This window comes from Falco punctatus, assembly GCF_963210335.1.
Source record: "Falco punctatus genome assembly, chromosome: 2".
In the NCBI taxonomy this organism is placed as follows: Eukaryota; Metazoa; Chordata; class Aves; order Falconiformes; family Falconidae; genus Falco; species Falco punctatus.
The window spans coordinates 10,332,417-10,345,097 of record NC_137581.1 but is presented as its reverse complement, the minus strand read 5'-3'; the positions used below and the strand labels follow the sequence as shown (position 1 = coordinate 10,345,097).

General features: G+C 36.9%; 1 protein-coding gene across 1 annotated transcript in view; it reads right to left on the bottom strand.

The window, feature by feature from the left end:
• LOC308058796 (putative N-acetylated-alpha-linked acidic dipeptidase) overlaps positions 1-12,681 on the bottom strand; it is a 31,342-nt gene that overhangs the window by 11,308 nt on the left and 7,353 nt on the right. The window contains 7 exon segments of the mRNA XM_080375145.1: positions 278-360; positions 1,737-1,856; positions 2,874-2,959; positions 4,067-4,165; positions 6,329-6,422; positions 7,872-8,058; positions 9,794-9,919. Of these exon segments, the coding sequence (XP_080231271.1) occupies positions 278-360; positions 1,737-1,856; positions 2,874-2,959; positions 4,067-4,165; positions 6,329-6,422; positions 7,872-8,058; positions 9,794-9,919 (795 nt within the window).

Below are 12,681 nucleotides of genomic sequence, written 5' to 3'. Positions count from 1 at the left end.
GGAAGAAAATGCTGATAAACATTTTTGTCCTTGGAACTACTTTTTTATCCACAGAAGTAACAGCTGTTTCATGGAAAGACATCATATACTGCAAGGAGCCGTATATTCTTGGTAGTTCAAAAACTTAAAAAAAACTTAACTAAAAAAAAAAGAAACTTAAGAGAAAGGGGGCGGGGGGAGAGAGGGAGGGAAGGAGGGAGGGAAGTGTTGATTTCTAGTACAGATTAATCAAAGACCTGCCACTGTGCGAACTTCTCTTTGAACACTATTGGTTTACCTCAGCCCACTCTGTTGATCCTAACAAGCCAAATTCCTCTGCATCCCAGCTTGCAAATATCACTGTTCTCCTTGGCCTCCATCCTGAAATAAAAGACCATCAAAATTGTATCAGAACTAAAGACTGCTTGTTACATGGCAACTAACATGAAAACAAATGTCATTTTTTTGGGTTTCATCTTTCATCCTGATCTGTGCTGTTTAAGGAACTTTAACACCAACTTCTTCAATAACCTAATCTAATAATGGTTTTCTAATTTTGTAGCAATGTCATTTCTTCAATATTGTGCCAAATAATGTGTTACTTTTCTTCTCTCAGCTTTAATTGCAAGAAGATCTTCTGAACTTTAAAACTCTGGACAAGGAAAAATAACATGCTTGTGCAAAAATTCTTGAAAGAATGCTTTTCTACTCTTTTTGCTGTGTTCAATTTAGTACATATTGCATACCAGTGTCTACTCTGACAGAAAAGTGTTTGGCATGTTTTCCTGTCTGTTAGTGAATTCTTTGACCTGTCCCAAACGCTGGATTTCAAAACCTAAGGAGTTCTCTGTATCTTTGACAGATCACCTTCAAAACAAAGATCTTTCACTTGATTTAAATCCAGGCCAGATGAAACAGGGTCTTATTGTCCTGCCCCTTTATCTCTGCCCAAAATTTTCTTTGAGGCTATTAGAACCTTTTCATTTCTTTCTCCCTTTCTTTTATACCTTTTCTTTCTTTCTTTCTTTTTCCAGCTTGCATTCTGAAGACAGTTACCCCTGGTATCCAATAACTGAGAGGGAATGGAAAGGAAACTAAACATCAGTAAGTTTTAAGTGCAATGGGTAGGGCAAATAAAGCTCTTCTAGTACAGTAACTGAGTTACATCAGAGCTTTTTTTCCACGGGATGTCAGATAGGGAGACACATTTGCTCTGACAGCAACAGAAATTTGGTACAGTTGACATTTGTTCCTATTCTAATGTAACCAGGCATGAGGTATTTTTAACCATTACCTCTGACTATGTTTGCACAGCTCATTCTGCATTACACAGAAATACTTTGTTTATTCTTGTGTCTGTCTCCAAACTACAGTCAAATGCTGAGAAGGCTCTCAATGTTGCCCTCATGAAGCCTCGATCATTCCACCACTGTATCAATCTTACAGGACTACTGAAACATCCAGTTTGTCCAGCCTCAAATACAGTGTAATCAATCGTACCTAAATGTCATATTTATTTCAGTATCCCTGATTTTGTGTTTTGTTTTCCTTTAAGTGTACTTTCTCTTGAGTAGAAGTACCTTACATATACCAAGGTTGCAATCGGAACTAGTCAACAGCTGCAAACAGTGTGCTTATTCCAGAGATCAGTTAGATACATGTGTTTAATTTTAAGCATAAACATAAAATCCCAGAGAAGTCAATGGACACTGCTGAGAGTAGTGGTTTTGGTGTGTTTTATTCTTTCATTACCTTACCTTTCCTTTTCAGTTTTCCAAAGCTCCTCACAATCTCATGAACCACAGCTGCCCCACTCTGAGGATCAATGCCACCAAATACCCATGAGTCACGGTGGCCTCCCAGGATGACGTATCTGTCTAGAGAAATTAATTAAGGAGGTGTACTTAGAAAAAACGTTTTTTTTCTGCCATAGAGAAGTTAATTGTAAGATATTTTTAATTTTCCATGTAAGTATCAGGAAAAAAAGCTTAATAGTTTGTAATACACACGACAGAAAGGCAAAAGCATTTTAAATCTCCAAAGACGTTTTTCTGTATTTTCGGCCAGTGCTAAAGAATTTGTCAAACACAATAACTTGACCCCATAATACTTAAAACTATTATATTTCATACTGTTACTTCTATTCTTAGAAATACTGCAGCTTTCCTCTAAAGATAGGAGCATCTTTCCATATTTTACAATAGCGTGTTCCATGGTAAAACTGATCCACTCATTGTACTTGTACAGCACGCCAACTCACAACATTAAGGTGCGCTGAACGCAGTATTTCTCTGAAAATATATATATATATATATATATGTAGTCAATCAAAAAAAGGGTTGACCAAAGCATGACAGAGATGTGATTAATAAGATCAAAGTCAGGCTAGATCTCTGTGCCACTATAATATGGTTAACAATTGTTTTATCAAGCAACAAGGAACTGCTGAAGTTACAAGTTAAATGATGTTATCATCACTCTAGGAATGTCAATGTATTGGGGTTTTTAGAGTGTAAAATCACACTGGTTACAAGAGACTGTAAGACAGACAAAAAGTCAATAGCAGTGGATATGATGTCTTCAGATGGAATACAAAATCCATTCTTGTGTCAGTAAGGAAGAATATCCACTTAAGAATACTCTTTGAAAGTTACTTGCCTGAAGACAAGTATTTTCATCTTGGTTATGACTCCCCCTTGAAAATCAGCATTTATACTGAAAGTGCTGACATACCCTGAACCATATGAAAGCTGATGCAATAAATATTTCAACACAAATGATCATGCAGTACAGTACTTCAGAGAAAACTATATTCCTTATTTCCCCCCTGTAACTATGAAGTGCATGTAGAGGTCACTGCATGCTCACATTACACTGAAGACAAATGCCTTCACCTGGTTCCACGGTGCCTCTGATGGTACCGATCACATTGAAAATCCTTCTTACTTCATTGTTGCTATGAATGTGCATTTTCACCTTTCTAGTGTATTGGGAAGGAAGACAAAGACAAATTTCACCAGATTATACAATAAAACATCTTGACACCTTTCAAAAGCGCACAATATAAACTGAAAGGAAAGCATTTTGGCCAAATTCACCTTCCATTAAACCAAAGTAAAAAGATTTTAGTGTGGTTTTTTTCCCTGGATTTATACTTGTGCAATTGAGAACAATATTTAACCCTTGAAAGCTATATAGTGTTATTCATGCCAGTAAGTTTTATATTGGCAACAGGCTCAGAACTCCAAATTCAAAGATTTTTTGCTAGCAGCTAGATTTAAATTTGGAAGAATGAAAGAAAAATTAAAACCACCTAATGTCAAAAAGGTGAATAGCTCTTAATCATTTAGAAGTTGGTGCAAATCAGAACTGACTCCAGCAGAGTCAATACTGATGTGGCATCTCTGGCAGCAAAAAATCAGACAGCCCGAGTTGCATCAAGAGACTTTGTTTATCTACAATACAACTGGAGGTGCAACAACTCATCCTCAAGGTTTGTCTGTATATTTTTCAGAAATAATTTTTCATGTGGTATAACTAAGCCATATGGAAAAGGTCAAACAGTTCATATGAAATCAGTACAGTAGCTCAGCCAATATTGAAACACCTGGACTTTAGTCCTAAACTGTAATAACTAAATCAGTTCAAAAATAATCCAAAGCAATAAAAATGATATTGTAGTTCAAGCTTTTTTTTTCTGGAAAACTTGACTTGTAGGTTAATACTGGTTTATATAAGGCAATAGGTAAGATCAGAAGCTGGACCCTCATGAATTTAAAAAAGACAACCAACAAATGCAGTTCTCAAAAAAATAATCAGTCTCATAAAATAGTTTGTCAAAGGTTAGCTGCTTTTCAAATGAAACTGGTTCAAGACTAGCTGGAAATGAAAGCAATTCAGTCATATTCACCCAATCAAGATGTAAATCTACTGAAGCTTTGCACTGAGAGCATTTCAGCCCAGGAAATGGTCATAATCAAAGGAATGATGCAAATAACCCCAAGTACTCTATCCTGGTCAAATTCTATTGCTCTAGTGTTTTTTTTCTCTGATGCCAAGCACTCTTTCCTTATGAAATAAAACTGACCTCGTAGAATAATTTGTTGTGAAACCAGGACCAACGTTGTAAGACACATTCAAATTTCCTTTCCAGCTACTATGTGGCGGTGCATATCCTCCCATATTACTATTATGAAAAATAAAAATAAAAAAAGATTATTAGTTACAGACATCTTACAATAGAGCCAAACACAAACGAGGAACCAAGAATCACTGTTAAGTCCCATGCACACATAGACCACAGTGATAGTCATTGTCTCAGGCAATTTATACTATAAGATTCCACAGGAGAATAATCTTTTTAGCTACATTAATACTAGCAAATTAACATACAGGAATAGTTGTGGGCATTGAGACTATCTTGGAATGGCCTGCAGCTATGTTGGAAAACAGAGTTGGCCCCCAAATGTTTTGTATACAAACTGTCTCTTGTAAAGTGTCCCTGGAACTTTCTACTGCCTTGAACTCTGTTTGCATTTGAATTAGCAGAGAGCGATTTGTACTATTTGAATAGTTTAACAGCATAGCCAGTTGTCTTCCAGTGCCTGTCCCTGGGCACTGTTTAATCTGGTAGCATAGGCAGAGTTGATGTGTTTCAAAGATGCCTAAAACTGGAGAAACGTGATCAGCCCAAGTGACTTTTTCTTGTTCCATTGTCAAAGGTGGGATGTTTTTTCTCAGTTAACACAACTAGAAATGCAGTAAGTCAGTGGGTCACAATAACCCATAATTATCACACATTCTAAAGGATTTACATTTTTTACATGAACTTCTGAGAAACATTAAAAAATATTTAAAAGTATGCTGGATGTTCTGGTTCTTATTAGGCAAAATATATTTATTACAAATGAAAGCATGTCTTTTACTGTAAATGCTTACTTCAGTCAAGCTTTATTACGCAGAACACTTCAGCATGTCTCCAAGTCCTCAGTAAATTTTTCATATAAAAATATGATAGCAGGAATAACTAGAAGTTATGACTCCTCAAGACAAAAGTGAAAAACAGGACCCAGTATTTTTAGAAGATTTAGATTTTATTCATAATTATTAAAAACAAGTTCTAGAATTATTAAAACTTATCGAAAAGAAATATCTAGCTACATCATATTCATACATAGTAATCTGCTCCACCACTACCAGCTGGCAGTGGGAAAAAGAGGGGGTTTTAACTGATACCTTTATCTTTTATCAGCAGTTATACTCATAACACTGATGACTGTAAAGTTTTACAGAGGAGAAAGTTTGAGATGTATTAGTCTGTAAAGTTTGGGAGGAAATAGGAAAAATAATAGAATAGTGTTAATGAACATCAGGTATGCAAAACCACCAAAGACAGTCAAATTTTGCCTCACATAAAAATAAATAGTTTCAGTACTTCAGAAGAAACCGGTATAGAAAACCAATGTAGAACATTTTTTTGACTCTGTATTCAAACAGAGGCATCAGACAGAGCAGAATGACTGCTTGTATGATTTAGATGTAAAGCTCCTATATAAACACCCAAGATTATGTTCACTTACTGCACTAAACACTTACCCATGGTACTGTAGCCAACCCTGGCATTTCCTGCTCTCCCTCTACAGTTGATACAGATGATTGCTGTTACATCTTTAGGGGAATGATACACTTGCCAACTGAATCACATCTTAGTTTTTTTTCAGATAACTTGCTCGATTTGTTGAGATAATTATGAATTTTAATTCCTCTGGCAAGCTGGTAGTCTTCATGTGACTTGTATGTTTAGTAAGCACACTTACTTACTGGTAGGTGACTATTAAATAGCCTATAATACTCCAGAATTTCCACAGTGCCCTTAGATTAGTTCGCTGGCATCATTTCATATTTAAGCGACATAATACACCTGATGAGAGAAAGCACACGCTTTCATTTAACAGGACAGTACAGATACTGTCCCATCAAACATGCACGGCCAGTAATTCCCTGGACAAATGAATGACTTCATTTGTGCTCTTTTTCACAAGACAGGTCTCATGCCACCTTCAAAAATTTTTGCCTTTATTCAAACTGAGAGGCACTTTATAACGTCAGTATTCTTGACTGATCATGATATATTACAAATGATCATTTCCAGATCGCTCTGCGCAGACCTGATATGTAGTAATAGCTAGCATGTTTACCTCCCACAGAGAACCTAATGACAACCAACCATACTATTTCAACAGCTACAGTAGAAGCACAGTGAAAAAGTCTTTTCCCTTTATTTTCAAATACTCTCATAACTTTCAACAAACAGTCTGCTTGAAATTCCTCATGTCTCCCATACACTTACCGCAGTAATGACTCGGCATCATGATAGCCAATGGGATGAACTGGAATTTTTGGGAGACCTACACCACTGGCTTTGTCTAATCGGTAAGTATATTCTGAAAGCAAAAGACAGATATTTTCATATTTAAAACTCTCAGAAGGAATCTGTACAGTTCGTAGCACAGTCCTAACACTGGAGTCAGGGATAATTATTTCACTGTCCTCAAAGTCAGGCTGACATTACTTCAGTGATTTCCTTCTTTATGCTTCATCATGTTTTCAGAGAGACACCAACAAAGGATCTCCCATAGCGTCTGCAGTCAAGCATTTAGAGCCAGCTGGAAATTTTAAAATCTTTTGTTAATTATTTGTGCTGAAATGTTTTTAGAAAGAACTTCAGACTAAGCCACAGATAAAGAACAAGGGCAAAGAGGAAGCCCACAGTCTGATGCTTAGAAAATTCAGCTGGGCACTAAAAGAATTGTGCCAGTTGATAAGAGATGAAGATAAAATCTTACACAGTGGGCTACTGAATATTCTGGTTTGCTGAACAAAATGAAGTCTGGGTTTTGTTTTGACAAAGCTCAAACACAAATAATGTTTGGTTTTTTACAAATGAGAATCTTAATTTTCACAATGTGAACAAAATTTGATGTTTGCAAGCCAGCAGATAAGATATGGAAAAAAATAGTTTCCTCCTTAATAAAACATTCACAGGGGCCCTTATTGAGAGAAGCAGACAGGGATTCACCTATCAGACCACTGACCCTTGCATGAGGAACCAGAAATCTTCCTCATGGTCTGCTCCTACCATGCTGCTGTTGTGAACATGGATCCTCTTCCAGCTCAAGTTGTGCTGGCTAGAGGAAACTTTCCCCATCACTTTGGGATGACTCTTCTTGAGGTGACTGCCTCCCTCAGACATGCTGGCTCAAGTGCTGTCATGAATGGTTCTTAATGCATTTCAGTCAAAATGATCTGGGTTAGGTGCTAAATGGAACAGCTTAGGCAGAGCTCAAATAAGCAGCTGAGGAAGCATGAGGTGAAGGTCATGAACCAGTGGGGAATGGTCATCTTCCCAGGAGCCTCAGCTGCAGCCAGGTGACATGAGTCCCAACATGAAAGATCTCAGCATTGCCAGCATGGGCTCTTGTGCAGTGAAAGCAGCCCAAATCCTGCAGAAAGGAGAACTGCAAAAGCAAAGAAACCCATGAGCTGTGCAGGTTGGCTCCTTGCTGACTTACTGATGAGAAGCAGAAAGAAAAGACCAGGGATTCAGCTGTTGAATATTTCTGTCATGATCTCTGGGCTAACTTGGGTACATCTGTGAAGTTAAGCAGCCCAGGACTGCACTGTGTGGCTCCCTTAACATCCCCTCACTCACTTTCTCTCATGCACCATTTACACAAGCGGCCTACTGATCTGAAGCCCAAAGCTGCCTCCTTTGAGAAACAGGAAGACCAAGAAAAAATGTGTTTTGTTCCAAGGGAAAGAACACCCTCACTAACCCCCACCCCTTTCCTGAAACCAGACCCTCAGAGCATGACTTCTCTAGTGTTACTCACCTTTTGCAGGATAACCTGGTGTGAGAGGATCCCCTGCCCCATTCAGGTTTAACACATTTCCACGCTGGGCTCCTCCACCTGGAAGGTTCCAGCCATTTGGATAGGGATCTGTTCCTGGGGCGCAGTAGTCAGCAGGGTCAGAGAACAGAATAAGACCCTTGGCACCTGCCAATTCAGCATTCTTCACCTGCAAAGCATATCTCTGGTCCCTATCCAGTCCTTTATAGCTTGATACCAGAGTTCAACGAGCAAAAGAAAGTATTATAAATTACAGTGATTACTCCTCAGGGCCTTTTACAGTGCTTGGGCTAAGAAAAGGGCCTATAACTGTCTTGTAACAGAAAATTTCCTGAAAATATATATGCATATATCAGGTTCCATAAGAAATTAAGAGGTTTGCTGCTGCTTAGATTTTTAGTTAGGAGATAACTGCAGTGGCACAGAAAACATCCTTCACAGTATTACTACATAACCTGAGTTTGTATTCTGTCATCCAGATCAAATCAATTGACTATTGAAATGTACACATCATGCGTGGAAAAAACCTTGTCTTTCAGTTAGTCATGTATTTACCTTATTTACCTAAATGATCTTCTGAATGTATCTCAGGGTTCAAACTACACAGGAAGATTATTATTGGAGAGATTGACACTGTCTTCGGCTGTTGACAAGACTAAATTAGAGTGTGTATCTTAGGCTCATTATGGCAGAAGGCCTGAACTGCATACTGTTTCGATTTTAAAAAGTATTCTCATGGTAGACTTTATGATTGTATAATACTGGTTGGTAGAGAGTGAGAGAGAGAAAATATATGTCATTCTGACATCCCAATCACTTTTGCTACTGGATATGACAGTGATGTATAGTGACTGCATGACAACTAATCCTTAACAGTTTTAAATTTGGGTATTTTAATTCAGAAATACCATAGCCTTTTTTTTGGAAACACAGTACTTGCCTTCATGCTCTATGCTATTCTTGCCCACCATTAGAAAGTCGGAAAATGTATGGTTCTCCAGATTTTATACAGGCTACCAAATACTTCAGTATATAAACAGTCATTACAAATATTCCTGTAAGAATTAACATATTGTCCCTTTGTGTCAATGAGGGCATGTAATTTCGAAACCACAGGACAACTGCCTTTCTAGATATTAGTAACTTCGAGGGTTTGTATTTCATTTTTAGAAAAGATTCATAGACAGCAACACTTTCTTCAATTTTTAAGTCTTTCCCATTCAGAGAGTATCTTTAAAAGCAGTAACAATTTTGTAAAAATGACCCAGGATATGAGTTACATGTCACTTTCACTGGGGAAAACTGATTTTTGTACAAGAGCCAAACACAGTTAAAATAGACTGTCTTCTCACATCCTCACTGAGAAAATAACTTGAATGTATGCCTCAAGCATGTACATGATTATGTCCTTTCCTGTCAGGCCATGGATATCTGCAGAAATCTTTAGTTTAAAAATATTTATATGATAGGGACATTGAATAAACAAATACAGAATTTAAAATAACCTCCATATAGTTATAGTCTCTGTCTAGTGTATAGAAACCATTACAAAGAAACACAATATAAGCATCTTAAAGCACAGCTGAACCAACCGGAGAACAGTTTAGTTCAGAGTTAAGAGTGCATTACCCAAGACTATTAGTAATATTTTGGAGCAATTTATAGTATGAAAATTAATATTAAAATATGTATTGTTTTCCAACTTTTTTACCTTTATCCTACAGATGTATTATATACATATCAAACATGTATTTTTTCCCTTCTACTGAAGGGTCATCTTTGAACACAGGTCTAAGAAAACTCAGTTACACTAAGTAATCTCCAGATCATTTTAATTAAGTGTTTCAGTCTCTTGAAATCAACTGAAGGACAGCACAATTAATGTTTTTATATAGAGGCATTACCTTATTTCCTCTGAAGATCTTCCCATATCTGGCAATAACAATCTTGCCTGTACAGTTAATTCCCATTTCACGTTCTAGCTTAAAGAAGTCCTCGGTGCGGCCATAATTCACATACACTAATTCACCCTGATAGAAAGAGGTAGAATTTGAAACAAGAACATAAATTAGCATGTCAAAAGGAGGATGTGATCCAGTAGGAGAATAAGCTGGGAACAATATGCTCTGGGACTGGCTTCAGTATAAATTCTTCTTTGATCATGAGACAAATATATAGGTAAGTGATTTCTAATGAATTTAGACTCCTACCATCCAAAGCTGCCAGACTTTGTCCACAATAGAAAATGTTAAGATATGACTTCTGAATGAGAAACTTAGAGTAAGTGCTCAGAGTATGGCACTTACTTCTTTTCACAGTCTGTTTAAGCTGTAGTCAGTCTTGGACAGCTGGAGGTATTTTGGACTCAGACACCACAGTAAATATCAATTGTATTTTACATAGTAAGATGTCAATGCCCTCTGAAATTCTCAGCGCTTAATTCTTATTCATAATACTGCAGAAGCTTACAGGTGGCTGCCTGTCAAAATAAATACACGTTGCACATGAATAAAGTATTCTTCATGATTTGTTTCAACCGTGCTATTCAATACTGGAGGTGTGATTCATCTTCCTTAATGTCAGCTACCTGAAAATTGTGTGCATTGCCTAAGAAGGTCCAGTAGTGCACTCCATAGCCAGTGAAGAGCTGGAAAATTCCCCGAGAACACCCTTTCTAGGCGAATTCACCCCAAACTTATTGTAAAAACCTATTTTAGGAAGGAATAAATTGCCTTCTGGATATACCTCTCATTGATTATATCTCAAAGACCATTTATTAAGAGTAGATGTCTCTAACAACCCTCAAAGACTGGTTTAGGGAAGATGCCTACAATTTCAGACAACTAAAATCAGATGACAGGAAACTCTTAGTGCATTTCCCCATATTACTAGTCACTTTCACAGAGGTCTTCAATTTAATTTCTAAAAGGCATATGCTTAAACCTCTTATACCAATAAATATCACGGACTAGACATTCAGGTGGTCTCATGTAACAGCATACAGCATGCCCCGATAACACTGTGGTACAGTCATTTTGACTGTAGTGGTTTCATCAGTAATCTGCTTAATTTGCAATTTCTTCTTAAATTCAGCAAAATTAATGCAGTTAGGAAAAATCCATTAAATAAAGGGGACTGTATTTAAATAAGGCGGTTTCACACCTAGTAAGACTGGTCTTCTCTGTTCAGAGAATTAATTCATAAACACAAGGATTATTCTCAGGTAGGCTTTTCTGAATTTATGGAATAGTTTTCCCCCCTCAGTAAAATCAAGTGTAACTACTGAAGTCAAGACAGTTCTTCAAGTCTATTTAGATTAAGCAGAAGGGGAATTTGGTCCCCCATTTTAACATAATTTCTTTAGAATATCTTGTAGAGAATACCTACGCTTGTAGGCTATTGTATTTTTTATGACAAATACAAAAATGTTGTTTTCAATAGTTTGGCTTACTTAAGTGCAGAACTGTAATTATAATAATTAACAGCAACCTGCAGGGTTCTCACATGCAGGGCCCTTGATCTACAATGAAGCGTAAAACATGAGAGTAACATTTTATGTTGAAAACCTGTTCACACTTTACAGGGTTTTTTTAAATAATGTCTTTCATTAAGCAGATGCCATCACATAAAGATAAGAACAGCTCTGATCTTTAGAAGCTCTCATAACTATACCCGATATAAAGTACATAATCTGTACTCATGGCATTTTCTGCGTGTTGTGCAATAATTAAGATTCAATCTCTAGATTTCTGAAACTACATTAAAGGTACTTATTTGAAGATTCTGGCAATATTTAATATATTGCATAGTAAATCAGGCTTTATTAATTAAATTCTTTTAGCATCTCTGAAAAATTTTCATATTTAACTTTCATTAACAGGACTATGAACTACATCAATGTAATAAATTTCTCAGCAGGGCATTGTGACAGTTTTGCGTCATAACTTCCTAGTGATGTAATAAAATCCCTCATGTTTATAAAACTATTACGAAATGCAAGGTTTGAGAATGTAATGTGGATTCATAAAATATCTTGTCTGGGCTCTTTTAGCATAGTTAAAGATCTCAATTACACCTCTCACCTGCGACCATCATTAACTAGATGGAAGTACTTCTGCAGTCACTTAAAAAGGAAGTGAAAAGCAGAATTTTACCATTATTTATGATGCTAAATGTTCAAAACACTACTATTGTCTGACAGAATTTGACTCTGCTACTTTGTCTGCTATCTGCTAAATATTTCTTTTAAAAGAATTGTCTGCTCAAAACTTAACTGTTTTCATCTGATTGTTTACTGGGATTTAGTTAAAACACACCATACAGAAGAAACATAAATTTGCTGTCCATCTTCATGACAGAAGAGGATATATTCCATGTTCCATCTACCGACAACCTGAAATGAGTGGGAACTACTTCTAAATCTTTGTGGGGTCTCACTTCAGCAGGCAAGTAGCTACTATCCCACTCTAGCAGCTACTATCCCACTCTAGCAGTATTTAACCTTCAAAACACAGTCACTGCCACTTATTTTCAAAAAGCAGCTGCAGGAAAAAGTAATATTGCTAGCAGTGCTGAACAGCATTTCCACAACTCCCTAATTATAGCACTCATCCAGAAAATGTGAGCTGTGTTATTGGCCTCTCTCAGTGGAAAGAACGCTGACCATTTCTCCTGTTTCCCAGGCAGGTGGCCTCTTCATGAGACTACAGTTATGCTGGGATGCAGGTACTTTACCGTCTTTTCCCTTCATTGAACTTGGTGCTTTATGCAGGAACCGTTTGCAAAATCAATG